At 41.2% G+C, this 16,849-nt stretch overlaps 3 protein-coding genes across 13 annotated transcripts in view; 1 reads left to right on the top strand and 2 right to left on the bottom strand.

Annotated features, from left to right (window-relative positions):
- LOC105380428 (restin homolog) overlaps nt 1–15,308 on the top strand; it is a 46,176-nt gene extending 30,868 nt beyond the window's left edge. For all 11 annotated transcript variants that reach the window (XM_048623632.1, XM_048623631.1, XM_048623633.1 and 8 more), the window contains 10 exons: nt 5,684–5,824; nt 8,472–8,603; nt 8,691–8,711; nt 8,921–9,092; nt 9,310–9,666; nt 9,755–12,573; nt 12,660–12,793; nt 13,161–13,298; nt 13,777–13,940; nt 14,740–15,308. In XM_048623632.1, coding sequence (XP_048479589.1) covers nt 5,684–5,824; nt 8,472–8,603; nt 8,691–8,711; nt 8,921–9,092; nt 9,310–9,666; nt 9,755–12,573; nt 12,660–12,793; nt 13,161–13,298; nt 13,777–13,940; nt 14,740–14,786 — 4,125 coding nt within the window. In that variant the 3' untranslated portion in view covers nt 14,787–15,308. The remainder of the gene's footprint in view (nt 1–5,683; nt 5,825–8,471; nt 8,604–8,690; nt 8,712–8,920; nt 9,093–9,309; nt 9,667–9,754; nt 12,574–12,659; nt 12,794–13,160; nt 13,299–13,776; nt 13,941–14,739) is intronic.
- Nucleotides 6,627–8,004, bottom strand: LOC105380426 (lipase 3). The gene has a single exon (XM_011549982.3). The coding sequence runs from the start codon at nt 7,954–7,956 to the stop codon at nt 6,712–6,714; it is 1,245 nt and encodes a 414-aa protein (XP_011548284.3). The 5' UTR covers nt 7,957–8,004; the 3' UTR covers nt 6,627–6,711.
- Nucleotides 15,309–15,398: 90 nt separating the features above from the next.
- Nucleotides 15,399–16,552, bottom strand: LOC105380425 (DNA-directed RNA polymerase II subunit RPB11). The gene is made up of 4 exons (XM_011549981.3): nt 16,411–16,552; nt 16,073–16,162; nt 15,609–15,783; nt 15,399–15,508 (listed from the first exon to the last, which is right to left on the bottom strand). The coding sequence occupies exons 1-4, from the start codon at nt 16,461–16,463 to the stop codon at nt 15,473–15,475; spliced, it is 354 nt and encodes a 117-aa protein (XP_011548283.1). The 5' UTR covers nt 16,464–16,552; the 3' UTR covers nt 15,399–15,472.
- Nucleotides 16,553–16,849: the final 297 nt, after the last annotated feature.

Here is a 16,849-nt window from a genome sequence, read left to right as displayed (position 1 = left end):
AATACGAGTGCTGGAATGTGAGACTGTAATAGGTGATTAATAAAACATGGTTCTAATTTGTTTTTTATTGCCGATTTTTTACTTCGAACCCTTTCCTTTGTCTTCCCAAACAAAATAAAAACAATTGTAATATACAAACCGAAGTGTGTTTCATTGCTTACGTTATGCTGTAATTTACGCTTAACTTGTTTTCTAGCATGTTATATCATCACGACCCATTACGTCCCCACTGCTGGGGCACGGGTCTCCTTCCAATGAAGGAAGGGTTTAGGCCTAGTCCACCACGCTGGCCAAGTGCGGGTTGGTGGACCCCAACACAAGCTAGCTTGTGCTGAGAGAGTTGTCGGGTAAGTGGGCAACCCGACTGTCAGATGTTTTCAAGCCGCCCGAAGGCCTCTGACTAGGCTTAACGACTGCTGCCGAAGCAGCAACCGGGACCCACGGCTTAACGTGCCGTCCGAAGCACGGAAGCGTCCAGAAAAGCACCACTTGAAATTGGTCACCCATCCAATGGCTGACCGTGTCAGTTGTTGCTTAACCTCAGCGATCAGTTACGATCGCTGAGGCCCGCTCGACTACGGACGCTTCCAGCATGTTATATATATGCCTTGAATGCCCGAAGCTGAAAATATGCCTGGAGGGTTACTCTATACTGACGAAAAACTAACTCTTACGAACGTGAACCGTCGTGTTTAATACAACGAGATAGACTGGCTCGCGCAACAGCGCTCCGAAACATAGTTTTTCGTCATATAGAGTGACCCCCCCCTGTTTTTGAAAGAGATAAGTGTATGTTAGTTAGTTTAGCGTGGTCTGGTGTGGGCAAGGATGTTGGGGACTATTTGTGATATGAATGCATGCCAGTGTACAGCTCTTTGTTGATAGGTACTAAAACGTCACGTGGCTTTGTTTCGAATAGGAACGCCATATTTTTTCTAAATGTTTCTAGAGCCGCTTTATTCGTACGTAATAAGTACAGAAGTATATTTCAAAACTATCTGAACAGGTTTAGGTATTATTAAAATATAGTAGCAGTTAATAGGTACCTAAGTACTGAACTGCAGTTTCCTAATCCATTCATTCATAGAGATCAAATATTCGGCGCTAATAATCGGTTATTACTTGTTCAACAGCAGTGCTAATACTAGGTTCAATATCTTAATGTAATAATAATATCGTCGCATAGTAAATAGGAGCAATTACCGAGGTATGATCTGTGATTGTGATCGAGAAACCCACGCATTTATTATGGTACGTAGGTTCAGTCAGCTTCATAGCTATAGGTAGGTAGGTAGACTTGTACTTTGTGAAACTCACCTTTTATTGAATTCAAAAGTGTAAAGCTACTTATAAACTTAACCGTATACTTGTTGCAAATAGTACTTTAATACGGCACAGGCCGTATTTTTGTCTCAATTTTTACTCCAAATTACCTACTTACAAGAGAAGTACTTAGAAGAGAAATACTCCTTAGCATGTCGTATATTTTTGGAACTATAGAGGTAGTAGTAAGTGAGGAATGTATGGTAAATATTATAAAGAGATAAACTTTCTGAGGTTGTATGGATCTAATACTGAACGGATATGAAAAGGTCACGTAGTTTCTGAATTTCAAAGGCATACCTACATAGAATGCTTTAATAAAGTATTGTGGCCATAGGCTAAGTTGTCTTTTATCCCGAAACTTAAGCCTGCGTAAACTGCGCGAGCTTGATAAAAAAGCGATCATAAAAGTACTTATTATTTAAATTTAACAGGTAAGTACTCATAAAAATGTATCGCCTAGCTGGGTTTTTCTTTATTTTATTGATCAGTAGACAGATAGTTACAAATATCTAGGTATAGTACGGGACCAAGACTATTATTAGTTCCCTCACAGGGCTATTGTTAGGTTCTAGCTAGGGTGAATACATAATTAGGCTAGGTATGCTATTGATATCAGTTCCTGATTATAAAATCGGAAACCAGGCTCACTATTGGTAAGTAATAAATGCATTGAGCTGTGCAATGTGCATGTCCCATGTGTGCATAGTATTTTAAACAATTTAAAGCCCAACCAAAAAGTAGGTGTACGTTTCATGCATATTATACACATACCTACACATAGAATTAGGTAAGTATGTATGATACAAATCGTTACCGACACTGCGACACAGTAAGTACTTATCTCGAGAGTAAAGTCGGAATCGTTAGATAAGTTATTAAAAATATATATATACTTAGGTAGGTTAGGTAGTTAGGTTAGGTTAGGGACGTGGAAAGGTAGGTTAGGTTAGGTTAGGTTAGGTTAGGTTAAGAAGGAAGGCAGGCCCGCAGACTCTCCCTCTGCGTACCGACCCATCTGACTGTTGGACGAGGCTGGCAAGCTCTTTGAGCGAGTCATCGCCGATCGCATCCAGGCACACCTGAGACGGGATGGTCCCGACCTTTCGGATAGTCAGTACGGCTTCCGGATTGCGCGATCGACAGTGGATGCGATACTTCGCGTTCGCTCACTGTCGGAGCAGGCTGTGAACCAAGGGGGAGTTGCGCTGGCTATTAGCCTAGACATAGTTAATGCGTTCAACTCCATCCCTTGGGGAACCATTAGGGAGGCTCTTGTGTACCACCAATTGCCTTCCTACCTGCAGCGAATAGTCGGGTCATACCTGTCGAACAGGTATATCAAGTATCCGGGCAGAGAGGGTATGTTTTCGTGGAGGGACGTCAGTTGCGGAGTTCCACAGGGGTCGGTGTTGGGCCCTCTTCTGTGGAACTTGGCATACGATGCGGTCCTGCGAGTTGAGCTTCCAGATGGTGTTAGCACAGTGTGTTACGCCGACGACACACTGGTAGTTGCTAACGGGGCCTCCTTCGAGGAGGCTATACCAAGGGCGGAAGATGCTGTGGCTAGAGTGATTGGCAAGATCCACCAGCTGGGTCTCAAAACAGCGCCCCACAAGACCGAGGCGCTGTGGTTCCACAAACTGCCTAGGAGCAGGGAACCACCTGACCTAGCGGTGCAAGTTGGTGATGCTCGTATCGCCATAGGACGGCATATGCGCTACCTCGGCCTAGTCCTGGATAGTCGCTGGTCATTCGAGGAACACTTCAAAAGGTTAGCCCCCCGGATACAAAGAGTAGCTGGTGCTTTGCATGGGCTGCTTCCGAATCTGGGGGGTCCTCGCGAAGGAGTCCGCCGCCTCTATACGGGAGTCGTGCGATCCATGGCCCTCTACGGAGCACCTGTCTGGTCGAAGAGACTGACGGGTGTCCGACGCAACCGAGCACTGCTCAACAGCGTCCAACGTAAGATGGCCATCCGCGTTGTTCGTGGATATCGCACGATATCGTACGATGCGGCGACTTTGTTGGGTCGCTTTCCGCCACTCGACATCCTGGCGGAAATGGACGCTCGAGTGTACCAGCGACTACACAATGTGGAAGTTGCCGATGCGGAGCCGGCATCAGCCGTCCGGCGATACGAGCACCAGGTCGCTCTGGAGCACTGGCGGGAGCGGTTGGAGGAGCCGAGAAGTTGTCGGCAGCGAGCTGTCGCAGCCGTACTTCCGTGCTTCGACGCATGGATGCAACGGCCGGGCAACCTCACGTATCGTCTGACGCAGGTGCTGACCGGGCACGGTTGCTTCGGTGAGTACCTGCACCGGATAGGGCGTGAGGTTGCACCGTCGTGTCACCACTGTGAAAGCAGCCTGGACTCCGCGCAGCACACACTTGCAGTGTGCCCAGCGTGGGAGTCCGAAAGGCAGATCCTGGCTAACAGGATCGGGCCGGATCTGTCACTGCCCTCAGTGGTGGCAGCCATGACTCGAGGCAAGGAGTGTTGGAAGGCCGTGGTCTCGTTCTGTGAGACCGTAATGGTCCAGAAAGAGGCCGCAGAGCGAGATCGGGAGAGGGCCGATCCAGCTCGGAGGCGACGGCGAAGGGCTCAGGCCAGGTGAGCCCGTCGCGTCCCTGTAGCCCGGGAATAAGAATAAGGCTACGGTATCTCCTGCCCGTCGTAGAAGGCGACCAAAAGGAGGTTAGGGGCTGTGGGCGGTGAGGACGGGGGTCCGAGCCGCCGCATAATAGCGGCCCCGGGAAGAGCGGCTGTGCATGTGGCCATGTACAGCCGCGCAGGCTGCGAAGGAGTGGGGAGACCTTGAGTCTCCCGGAGAAGAGCTGCGGCACGGTGTGAGGTGACTCCGGTGCGTTCCCCTGGAGATCCCGGAGCACCTACCTGCACTGATGGTGGCCACCGAGGGGGTTTTAGTGGGTAAAAATCCCACATATCCCGTCTTCCTCCCCCGAGGTTGGCGGGAATCTTTCTGAAGATTTCCCCCTCATAAAAAAAAAAAAAAAAAAAAAAGGTTAGGTTAGGTTAGGTTAGGTTAGGTTAGGTTAGGTTAGGTTAGGTTAAGTAATCCGAGGGATTACCAAAGTATCGAAAACTAGTCCGATTTCAACCCAACATAAATTACTTACTGTATAAGATGCATATCTTTGTTAGGTTACGTTACATTAGATTAATGATATAGTAGGTACCTACTAACTTCTACATAGAGTCGAATCTTAGTCTAGTAGTAACTTAACATATAGGTACAGGTACTTACTACTCAAAATTCGTTCGTGAAAGTAGTAACCAAACTAAAGAAATTACTGCCACCTGGCGATAAAGACCTGGCAATTTCAGTTCCTCAGATATAAGCTTGAAAACCTCATATTGGGCCTCAGGTGGGTGATAAGGCAGGAAAGACGGACTAGGTTTCAGAAGGTAGATGAACTTTTTCCAAGGATGTACTACCTATGATGTAGAGGGCAGATATCCAGAGAGATATAGAGTGAATTCAAAGTGGGAAACGTAGGTAGATTATTAGAATTTATAAGCTCAGTTTGTACTGAGTTGGATAAGATTAAGATGTAGGTTGCACATTTTACTTCTATTAGGACCTAAAATGAACCTACGTAATGCGGAACTAGTGCCCACCTAATGCGGATTGAGTTTTCACTGAAGACTTCATTATGGTGTATAAAAAATGTAATAAATATAATACTTACAAGCTAACCTTCGCTGCTATACTGATGTGTGAATAATCATAACTAATTAAGTAATATAGAGGTAATATTATTTCTACATCAGTCATCAGCAGAAGATTCATGTTACCCTACAACGTGCATCAAACTCCACCATCGCAGTCGGATGACGTCTCTTCGGTAAATTTCAATTTCGGCAAGTTTCGATGCAGAAACAAAGAAGAAATCAACGCTGATATGCTGCGACTGAAGTGGACATTGGACAAGAGAAACGAAGATGGTTCTGAAGCTTTTGGATTTGGTTTTGTGATAACCTAGTTGTAATTTTCCACATGTAAATCAATCTCTAGGTATAAATGGTTGTAATTGTAAAGTGCATAGATTTATTTACCTAAGTAATGTATTTATGTAACTATTCTATTTCAGTAGTTCTTTATTAGATTGACATGATATTAATATGTTTTAGGTTTCCTTCGTAGTCCATGCTAATGGCCTGTTTCACAATGTCTGGATAATGGTTACCGCTGTGGTATAAAAGACATACCACTGTCTAAAACATAATTACAGAGAGTGACAGCAAATCTTTTATCCCACAGGTAGTCATTATCCAGACATTGTGAAACAGGCCCTTACCCTCTTCTACTTACTCTAATCTTCCTCAACCTCTCAGGAGTTGCTCCGTGAGAAGCAGCACCACCTCGAGCGGCTGATGCGCGAGCGCGAGCTGGAGCGCTCCGAGGTGGCCAAGGTCACGCTGCAGGCCGACCGCGCCGAGACCGCGCTGGCGCAGATCAAGAAGGAGGCCACACAGGTAGGGTAGTAACCTTTTTGGAGGAGAGTAATATTCAGCCTCCTTAGATGTGCTTGGATATATCGACCTCTTTGGACAACACTCTTTAGTTTAGAGGTTGGATGACGATCGACTTCTTTGCAGAAGAATGATATTCAAATGTGATCGGGTATATCGACCTCTTTGGACAAGACTCTTTGGAGCTTGGATGACGACCGCTTTGCAGAAGAGTGATATTCAACCTCCTTAGATGTGATCGAATATTACCGACCTCTTTGGACAAGACTCTTTAGAGATTGGATGACGAAGAAGGGTGTTGTTCAACCTCCTTACATGTGATCAGATATATCGACCCTCTTTGCAGAAGGGTGTTGTTCAACCTCCTTACATGTGATCAGATATATCGACCTTCTTGGAAAAGACTCTTTAGAGGTTGGATGACGACCTCTTTGCAGAACAGTGATATTTAATCTCCTTACATGTGATCGCATATCGCATTTATCGACCTCTTTGAACAAGACTCTTTAGAGGTTGGATGACGACCTCTTTTCAGAAGGCCTATATTCAACCTCCTTACATATATATGTGATTGGATATATCGACCTCTTTGGAGAAAACAGTGAAGGTTGAGCTTCGAACTCTTTACAGAAGTGCTGGATATCCAACCTCTTTACATAAGGTTGTCCATCGACTCTGCAGACAAGAAAAGTTCGATATCCAACCTCTCATCATGAGGTCGGCGTTAGATAAGCCTGAAAACCCAAATTGACATGGGTGTCGGAAAAGGTCGGGAGCTCGAAGGGAGGTATAAAACTACAAAAAATGCTTTTTATAAATGTTTATTTGAACAAGGCACGTTTTAGTTTATAATTTTTCCATGTAGAATGACTAGATTTCGAGTTTTTTCTCTATGTACATTCAAAACTTCCTTTCTCCAACTGAGACAGTACTTTCGGTGTGATGTAATTCGGTATGTCTTTACCATAAATAAAGTCCAAGTGGCCGAATGTCTTATCTCCCAGAATGCACATGTTCACATTCTTGAGTTTGGGCAATAACTTGTTAATATCGCGGACATCACCAACATAGTCGTTTTCACTCGCAATGAACACCCACGGCATCGTGACGGCACTCAAGTCGAACTCCGGAGGCGATAGGTTGCCATACTCCTTGATATTTCCTAACCAGCCGTGGTCATACTTCGTGAACCCATTCTTCCTGAGCTGACCCCATCTGTTGAAGTTCTTTATCGAGGTACCTCCAGGGACATGTCCCACCACGACCGGCAACACCTCTTTTGTGATCTGGAACTCATTATACCCGAGCATCGCAAACACGAACACAGAGCAGATTGGGTATGTCAAGGTGGTTATACCACAGAGGAACTCTGCGGCTTGGTTAGTGAGACCCCCGTGGGGTAGGACTTCCGCGTTGACTCCGAGGTCTACCACGCTGGTCAGGAGGCCAGTGAGCAGCTCCTGGAGAGTGATGACCGGGAAGCGCGCGTGGTCCAGCCACCCCGTCACCGACAGACCGAACCCGATCTCGATCTTGTCGTTGTACTCCGGCTTTTCCGCGCACAGCAGCATCAGCATCGTCACTCCTTGCGAGTGTCCAACAAAGACCAGCTTCTCCTTTCCTGTCTCTTTAAGCACGTAGTCGATGGCGGCCGGCAAGTCTTTGTACGAATGCTCTTCCAGAGAGTAGTCCCAGAAAGCGCTGTCGCGGTCCGGGTTCAGCCTTATATGGTTCCTTCCGTAGCGGTTCCCTCTGTTGTTGGGGACCCAGACATCGTAGCAGGCGTCGTTGTAGATGTAGCAATGAGCCTTGCCAGGACCAGGGATCAGACAGTCGTCGCCCGTCAGGTACAGCCCGTGTTGGAACATCAGCGGCGCTCGCTCTCCACTGCAGTTACTTGGCGCCGGCAGACGGAACATGCTCAGGACATAGCCGTCTTCTGTGGTCACACTGTGGGTCTCACAGCTGTAGCCGTCGTACTCACACAGCTGGGTGAAGTCCAGGTCCCTTCGGGGCGACGTCCCAAACACTTCCGTGTCGAAGGGGTTATCGGGCCACCCGAAGAGTTTCTCAGCTGGCAACCCTAAACAACATGTCACTGTTACGGCAATGGTTAACACCCAGAAGTACTTCATGGTGGTCTCTCAGGCCTGCCGGTTGGCTACTGATTGCGGTAGAGCCGTGGGCTTTTTATTTATTTTATGAATAATGAAACATCTGGAATTAATTCGAAGATTGTCAAGTTATCAGTTTATCCGTAACATCTGTCTGAATGTCATTTATAGATGCAGTATGGAATATTTTAGTAATCATTAGTGAAAATCTTTATATTGATCATTATCTAGAGCAGGCTATCTGTAAGACAATTAAATAAGGCAGAAATCTGCTGTTTTTGATGACCGATTAAAGTATACCCGATTATATTCAACGGTGCTTTTGAAGAAGAAACCATGCGCAGCAACATAACGATATCAAATATAGTTACATAACTACATCATTATGTAAATTAAGTAGGTACTAATAATAATGATGTTATCACAGGTGGGCTTTTCTTATAGATTTGGACCTATAGGTACCTAACGGACTATTTTTAAACTTTGTCTTGTCGTTCCTGTATGAAATGAATAATAATTAAATATTGTTTTAACAGACAAGCACAGAAAATGAGAAACTAAAAGCGGAACTGGACAAACTGATCAAACAGTTGGAAGATGAACGGCAGAAGGTGGAAGACCTCATGTTCAGGAATGAAGAGGAGAACATTAACAAGGAAGATTATTATGTAAGTTACACTGTCTTTATGTAGTCATGTGTTAATATGACAACATTTCTTCATTTTGTTAATTAATTACCGTTGTTTTTTTTTCAGAAATACAAGGAAGAAATGGAGGTAAGTAAACTTCAATACAATAAAAATACAATAATCAATCTTTACCCATATAAGTACATTTTCTAAGAAACTGTTAAATATTCTTCCTCAACCAACAAACACTTAATCACCTCAATACTCACACCACTCACACTTCGAACACCTCAACCATCTCTACAATTCAAATCCAAAACACCCAACCATAAACCAACATTCCCCTGCCCCACCAGAAAGAGCGAGCAGCTCAAGACCTGCGCATCCGCGAGCTGGAGGCAGAAGCTGTCCTGCAGCAGGCCAGAGCCGACGCCGCCGCCGCCACCCTTCGAGCACTCGAGGACACCAGGGCCGCAGAGGCAGCCGCTATTAGTGAACAACATAGGGAGGAGCTGACCGCTGCACAAGGTAGGTGGAGGTACCAGGGTAGCAGAGGTTATGAGTGGGTATAAATGAATAGCAACAACATAAAGAATAAAGAATACCAGGATAGCATAAGTGGACACTATCGCTGAACAACATAGGAACAATGGCAAAAACCTATTAAGAACATGACCTATTCATTGCAGTTACTTATCAATCTATGTATTAACCAAGTTTTAAAACAATTTATTTAATTTTTCAGCTCTGTCTACCGAACTTCAAAAGCTATTGGATGAAGCGTACGCGCTGCTAAAAGAAAAGGAATCGGAAAAGGATTCTCTCGGTAAAAGTATGACCGAGGAATTAAGCAAGGTGAAGGCTGATTCAGAAAGAGCACTCAATGAAGCCAAGAGTAAAATAGCCATCGCACAGACGGAATTCGAAACGCAGATTTCCGTTATGACTGCTAAACTGCAATTGGCCGAATCAAAATTGGAATCTGAGAAACAGAATGTGGAACGATTAAATAAAGAAAACAGCCAAACTATTGTAGATTTAAATACTAAGTTAGCGCAGCTGCAAGCAGTTGTGGATGATAAAACACACGAATTAAATAAAGGTAAATATCAGAGTAGGTAGACATTATTTACACAGTTTTACTATGTTAAATTATTGGTAACTAATTTTATTTAAAATATGTTTTTCAGTTCTGGGATCAGGCAAGGAACACGAACTGAACCTGAACAAAGAGATAACTAAACTGAAGATGGAACTCAGTGCCAAAGTTTTAGATTTAGAACAATTGAATGACACCCATAAGAAGCAAGAAGTTACATGCAAAGGTTTACAAGAAGAAATTGCACGTGTCAAGGAAGAATATTCGACGAAAATAAATGAATATGAGAGTTTGTTGAACGAAGCATCACAGCAAAACGAAAAGACACAATCAGAAATTATGGCTTTACAGCAAAGTCTTTCAGCTAAAACCAAAGATTATGAAAGATTATTGAACGAGTCCAGCACAAATACATCATCAACAGAAAAACTTATTAGTGAATATCAACAAACCATACATGAACGTGATAAAGAGATAATTAAATTAAAAGATGACTATGAACAAGAAACAGCGAACTTCAATATAAAACATAGTAAAATAGCCGAAGAACATAAAAAAGAGATTGATGATCGTAACACAAAAATAGCTGAACTCGTCAAAGAAATTGAAAGCCATAAGAACGCACTTGATCAAAGCAAAGTTGCATTTGAAACACTCAATACGCAATTTAATGTAAATGCAGATGAATTGAAATCCCTGAAAGATGAGAACGATCAATTAAACAAATCTATTGCTGAGTTAACACAAGCTAATAATGAGCTTAAAGCCAAAGTATCCGCTATGGAGTTGGAGATCGGTGAACACAAACGGCAGCTTGAAAGTACCGTGGAAAAATGCAATGAGTTACAGAAATCGAAAGAAAAGATTGAATCCGAATACATGAATCTCACAGGTCAAGCTACCGATTCGAATGAGCAATTCAATCAACTTACACAACACTTGAAACAAACAGAAAAGGAGTTGCAAGAGCTGAAGGATAAGCAGAGAGAAAATGCTAACAACCACGGAAGAATAGAACAAGAATTAAAGCAAAAACTTTTCAAACTTCAAGAAGACTATGCAGAAGAACGGGGGCAGCTTGTTAGATCAGCTGACGATAGTATGGAGAAATTGCATGCTACAGAAAATAAGGTCAAAGAGTTTGAAGCTCAGGTAAATGAACTTAAAAATCTTATTAAAGAGCGCGAAAGTAGTAATGATAAAATTATGGATGAGAATAATAATCTTAAGAGGGTAATTGAAGAATTGAAAATAAAAGAAAATGAGATAGCATCTGAATATCAGTCGATACGGAAACAGATGGAGACTGAAATAGAGAAATATAAAGAAGAAGTTTCATTACTCAAAGCTGAAGGTGCCACATCGGAAGTCAAACTGATGGAAAAAGTTGATCAGCTGATTGAAGCACAAAATGATCTTAATAATAAGTTGGAAGAATCCAGACAACATGAAGATGCGTTGCAAAAGGTGGTCGATGATATGACAGCTAAAATGAATAATCAAAAGAGCCAGTATGAAAATGAAATTGCTCAAATCCAATCGCAGCTAACTGCAGTAAGCGGCGAAACAAATAATCTTAAGACTGAGGAAACCCGACTAAAAGAATCTTTACAAGAAAAAGAAAACCAGGTTAAAGATCTAACACTTAAGCTAGAAATGTTACAGGTAGACGTGACTTCTAATGTAGAAATAGTAGCAGAAAAAGATCGTCAAATAACACAAATAAATACAGAGCTCAATGCGACTTTAGAAAATAAGAAGCAATTGGAAGAAAAACTTAACAACGCAACAATGAAAATATCAGCATTAAAACAACAATATGAAAGCCTTATAGCAAATTCTTCCGCCGAAGAATCACTAGTGAAGGAACAGCTTAATCAATTGGAATGTCTAAGAAAAGATGTTGCTATAATTACTCAAGATAAAACGGCGCTCGAGTCAAAATGTGCTGAAATATCCGAATCCTTCACTAAACTAAATGTTGAACATGAAAGCACCTTAAAACAACTTAATGAAAACATTCATAACAACACTGAGCTGACGAAGATATTACAGGAAAAAGAAAATCTATTAAAATCTCAAACTGATAAGAATGAATCTGATGTGAGCCGAATCAAAGCTTTGGATGAAGAGATAATGTTGTTAAAACAGGTACTTGCAACCCAAAATACAACGCTAGAAGATAAGGAAATGGAGTTAAAGAAACTAAATGAAGTATTACAAAGTGGTGCTAGCGAAACTCAGCAGAAAGTAAAGTTACTTGAAGACGAAATCAAACAATTAAGTGATAAATACAAAACTGAGACTGAGACACTGAATAAAACTTGTAAAACACTTCAGACAGAAATAGTGGAAAAGGATAAACAGCTTCAAGAGTTACAACAGAATAAAGAAAAGGTTATAGAACTGCAAGCCCTTATAGCCAAATCAGAAAGTGATATTAAACAATTGACAAATATAAACGAAGGACAGAAAACTAATTATGAAGACCTAAACAAACAACTACAGCAACAATTCGACGAATATAAGAAAGAAAGTAAGAAATCTAGACACGATCTTAAAGACAGGCTGAGAGAATATGAGAAACAGCTGCAAGAATCCAAAGACAATGTTACATCTGAAATCAATAAGCAAAATGAACTTCAGCAAAAATTAGTAGAAGCAGATAAGAATATAGTAGAGTTAACCAATAAGTTGGAGCTTTCAACCGTGCAACACAGCACCAACGCACAAAAAGATGACCAATTAGAAAAACTGACTCTTGAAATGCAGGCATTGAGGAAGTCCAGTTCAGAAGCACTGGCTAACAGTGAAGCTGCGTTGAATAAGTTAAAATCTGAAATTAATAATAAAATCAGTGATTTGAAGCAGAGAGATGATATGATTGCCAAATTACAGGAAGAAGTTAAAGTAAGTGACGATTTTCATCTGTTAATATTATTTTAAATATGTTTGTAGTGCTGCAAAAACTAAAAAATAAAATTTATACATTTCAGAAACAAAAAGCGAGAGTTGAAATAGCTGAACGAGAAAAGGTGCTAATACAAAAAGAGATGGCGTCGATGCCTAAAGACGGCGTTATCACAGACAAGAACGATAACCGGGCCGGAGGCGACGACAACTCCCAAAAGTAAGTTAATATGGAAATAATAAAAAACGTAGAAATAAATCAGAAATGTGACTTTAAAACTGAGAAGCCAGCTGTAGTCATCGAAATCCAACCTTGCACAAATATATAAATAAGTGTGTGGACTTCATGCTAAAATCATTTTCTACCAGTCAACCCAAAGGAAGTACAGGAGAAGCTATAATAATAACTATCATTTCTATAGGGTTACTTCTGTCATCTGCATACATTATCTGTCAAAAGTTTCATGATAGTTTCCGCTAGAGGCGCCACTTTGTATGCGAGAAAACTAATCAAAGCGAGAATTTTCGACCAACTGTCAAATATGTAGTACTAGTGCAGACTAACATGTCTCCTACCTTTCTCCCAGGACATGTGCCTCGGAGACGGAGGGGCAGGTGTCGTTCCTGAACTCGGTGATCGTGGACATGCAGCGCAAGAACGAGCAGCTGCTGGCGCGAGTGCAGGCGCTGGAGGCCGGCCCGGTGACCGCCGAGCCTGCGCTCTTGTGAGTATAACGTGTACTTAAATATAATTATAGTCCATTTGTCCGTATTTGGCACAAAAGATAAACAATCATTGTGTGTCTTTTATTTCAATTTATTTAAAATCTAGGTTTTACAATAAAACATAACAACATTAGTGACGAATGTGGGACAGTTAACAGCAATGTTATGAATCCCTGAATCGTACTTATAACAATCCTATCGATAAACACATAAGCCTGGTGCTCTTAATTAAAGGTAATCGACTAGTTTCGACTCTTTTTTTAGTTGCTGAAATCTAAAGTCGGACTTGCTTAGATTTCTCTTGAAGCACTTATATGGCACAGAAGTACACATATAATTAGTCAACGAGATGACGTGGACGTCTTTTTTTTAAACTATAGACAGGCCCATGACTTACCCTAAGTTGGAAAAACTAATCCGATACCATTTCCCACCTGTACCCACCCACTATAGCAAAAACATCTATACTTTCCATAGCAACGGTCGCAAACCTAAGGCGGTGGCGCCCCGCCTGTTCTGCGACATCTGCGACGTGTTCGACGCCCACGACACGGAGGACTGTCCGCGCCAGGCCGCCGCGCCCGACGAGCCCAGTCGCAAGCCGCCGCCGCCGCCACGACCCTACTGCGACATTTGTGAAGGTAATTTTTAAAACTCGTAGAACAAAAGTTGTTCAGAATGACCCCCTGAGTCACCCCCGTTCGTCTTAGTATACCCTTTTTGCAACACCCTGTATAATAATATAATATGTGTGGTCATCACACAAACGGCCATCCGACCCCAAGCTAGGCAGAGCCTGTATTATGGGTATCGGACAGCTGATATATCTACACAAATACATAGACAGATAGAACAAATTAATTATAAATATCAACACCCAAGACCCGAGTACAAATATCTGTCTTTTAAACAAATTTTTGCCCCAGCCGGGAATCGAACCCGGGACCTTCGGCTTAGCAGTCAGGGTCACTAACCCCCAGGCGGCCGTCTGTAATGACTGTCATGTCATTCCAACTTGTAGATTCTGCAATGAGGAGGACGAACCGCCCATGCATATTGTCTATGAATGTGAGTGATCATTTATAAGAGAAATAGAATCTTTGGCGGCTATAAATTGGCCCCCATAGATGTCAGGCTGTCAGGTCTTCCCCCCCGGTAAGATCGTCAGGTTTATAAGACTGGAGAGTGAGATTTCACTAAGCAAGGGGAGTCGCAATAGATTCAAACTACAATAGATCTTTGATGTCGCAGTGGCGAATGGGCACTGGTTGCCCTCCCCTTTTCTATAACTATGAATATCATTGTTTTATATTATACGCGAGCAGGGTAGAAGGAAAGCTATTGCCGTTTTTGGAATATCTGAGATCGTGGAATAAGCAATTTCACCGCTAAACAGGTGGTTAATTTTTTTAATTATTAATTGTTTTTTTTTGTTTACAGTATTCGGACACTCAACGGAGAACTGTGATGAAGAGGAAACATTCTAATAACCTATTTAATATTAACTTAGGCTAGACGTTACCTTTGTTATTGTTAATAATTGTTCTTAGTTGAATTATTTATTGTTTACCAAATGGTACATTGTTTGTTGTTTTTAACATAGGCATCTGTTTTGTATTTGTAAATAAGGTTTACTAAGTTTTCTATTTTTAAGTCAAAGTAATTGCATGTTACAATATAATGATTCATATGAAAATCATCTGGGTTTAATGTGAAACAAATTATTTTTGTGATTTATAAACCCCAAACTTCATGTTAAAGCCAGATGAAAATATACACTGGGTGATTGGGATTAATTCTCATTTGCGTTATCTAGGTATAATGCATATTGAGAATGAATTAATATGTGCACATTTTAATCAATTTTAATTAAAAAATCATGATTTTACAATAATCTCTGATGGATATTGCCTGTGTAACATTAGGTACTTTTCCTATTTTATCAATGCAAAAATTATGAATGAACACCAAGATAAATTTTATAAGCAATAAAAGTATTTCAATATCTGTAAACATGTCTTTCCTATTCAATATTCACCTTCCCATGATACTTATGTACGTGTAAAACCAGATTAAGATTTCTGAAAGAAATAGGTAGCTCTTTTCTTGGACTTTATTATTATTATTGACTTACAGTATAAAATATCACTTAATTAAGATTTCAATTCATATTTTAGTCTAATCCTTCCTTCTTTTCTTTGATTGCTTCCTGCAACAACAAAAAATACATTTATGAGTATGATAACAAAACACATTTAATAGTGGACTATCTGTAATATAAGAACTAGAGAACATTAAATATAGCTCACCTTAAATCTCTCCTCAAACAGTGACAGCTCAGAGGTTAAATCAGTGATAGCGTTCATGAATGCTTCCTGCGGTGTGTAGTCGGATGTGGTTTGTATGCGGAGGACGAACTTGTGCTCAAGTGGATGGGGCACCTTGTAACCGGCAAACAACACCTTTGGGTCCTTTAACAGCTGGCTGTGAAGAGTTGAAGACACTATTTAATTGTAGATAGGAAGAAGTTAACTGCCTAGTCTATGAAGTGATTCATCATTATCATCTGACAAAATAAATACACTATTCGTGAACAGGGAGCCTCCTTGAGTAAGATAAACTGTATTGTCCATTAATCTGACAGGCTAATCCACACACAAAGGTGTGAAGCAAATGCAACTGCACTTATACAGTGGATGTGTGGCAAAATAATATAAAGATAGAGACCGCACAGTTAAAATTCTCCACATAAGTAGATTAGGATAGAACTTACTGTCTGATCATGTTTCCCAGAGTGTGGTCTTCTTTGTTGACTGTAAATATAGCGGCATTTGGAACTTTAGTGTCCTCTTCCTTCTGAACCCTAAAATGATAAGAATAATTAATAAGTTATAATTCAAATTAGTACAGACACAATGGTGTTTCTTATTTATATACTCTAACTGTTATAATCTTATCATAATCAGGCACGACGGTAATTGCATGCTAATCCATTAATCGAATTATAGCCCCGGAAGGCTACTTTGATGCTTTAACCCCATGGGAATACTTTTTAAGACATAGCCAAACTCTCATGCAAAGAAAAAGCTACTTATATCGGTTTGAACTTACTTCTTTTCTCCGTCATAAAGAAGGAAAGATTCGAAGGTAGGTGGAGCGTTCATTTTTTATTATAATTTTTCAGTTTATTGATAATAACGAAGAATAACCTCTCGTCTCGTAACCAAACACAAACAAACCACCAAACCACAGACAAAATGACAGCACACTTAAAACGTAAATGTCACTTTCATCATATAACCATAGAGTGCGTTTATATCTCAGAATAATAATTCTTACGTTGTACGACTGGCCGTGACGAACCAAAGGACATAATATATCGTGATCATTTTGTCCGTTTTCTGTAGTTAAATAGTGTTTTAGTATTTTCTTCGATTTCTATCCTCAATGATACACTTGTTGTACTAGTACTCTACTGTTATAATATGTGAGGTTGTAAATCTATAATATTAAAGCTTGAACGCATCCAGTAGTGATGTGCTATCATGGA

This window comes from Plutella xylostella, chromosome 10 (assembly GCF_932276165.1).
Source record: "Plutella xylostella chromosome 10, ilPluXylo3.1, whole genome shotgun sequence".
Classification (NCBI taxonomy): Eukaryota; Metazoa; Arthropoda; class Insecta; order Lepidoptera; family Plutellidae; genus Plutella; species Plutella xylostella.
This window is presented reverse-complemented; position numbering and strand designations above follow the sequence as displayed.

Coding starts and splice junctions, on each gene's coding strand:
- LOC105380426 (XM_011549982.3), bottom strand. CDS start 7,956: ATGAAGTACTTCTGGGTGTTAACCATTGCCGTAACAGTGACATGTTGT.
- LOC105380425 (XM_011549981.3), bottom strand. CDS start 16,463: ATGAACGCTCCACCTACCTTCGAATCTTTCCTTCTTTATGACGGAGAA. Junction 16,163..16,410: donor CTTTATGACGGAGAAAAGAA/GTAAGTTCAAAC, acceptor TTATCATTTTAG/GGTTCAGAAGGAAGAGGACA. Junction 15,509..15,608: donor TGTTTGAGGAGAGATTTAAG/GTGAGCTATATT, acceptor TTGTTGTTGCAG/GAAGCAATCAAAGAAAAGAA.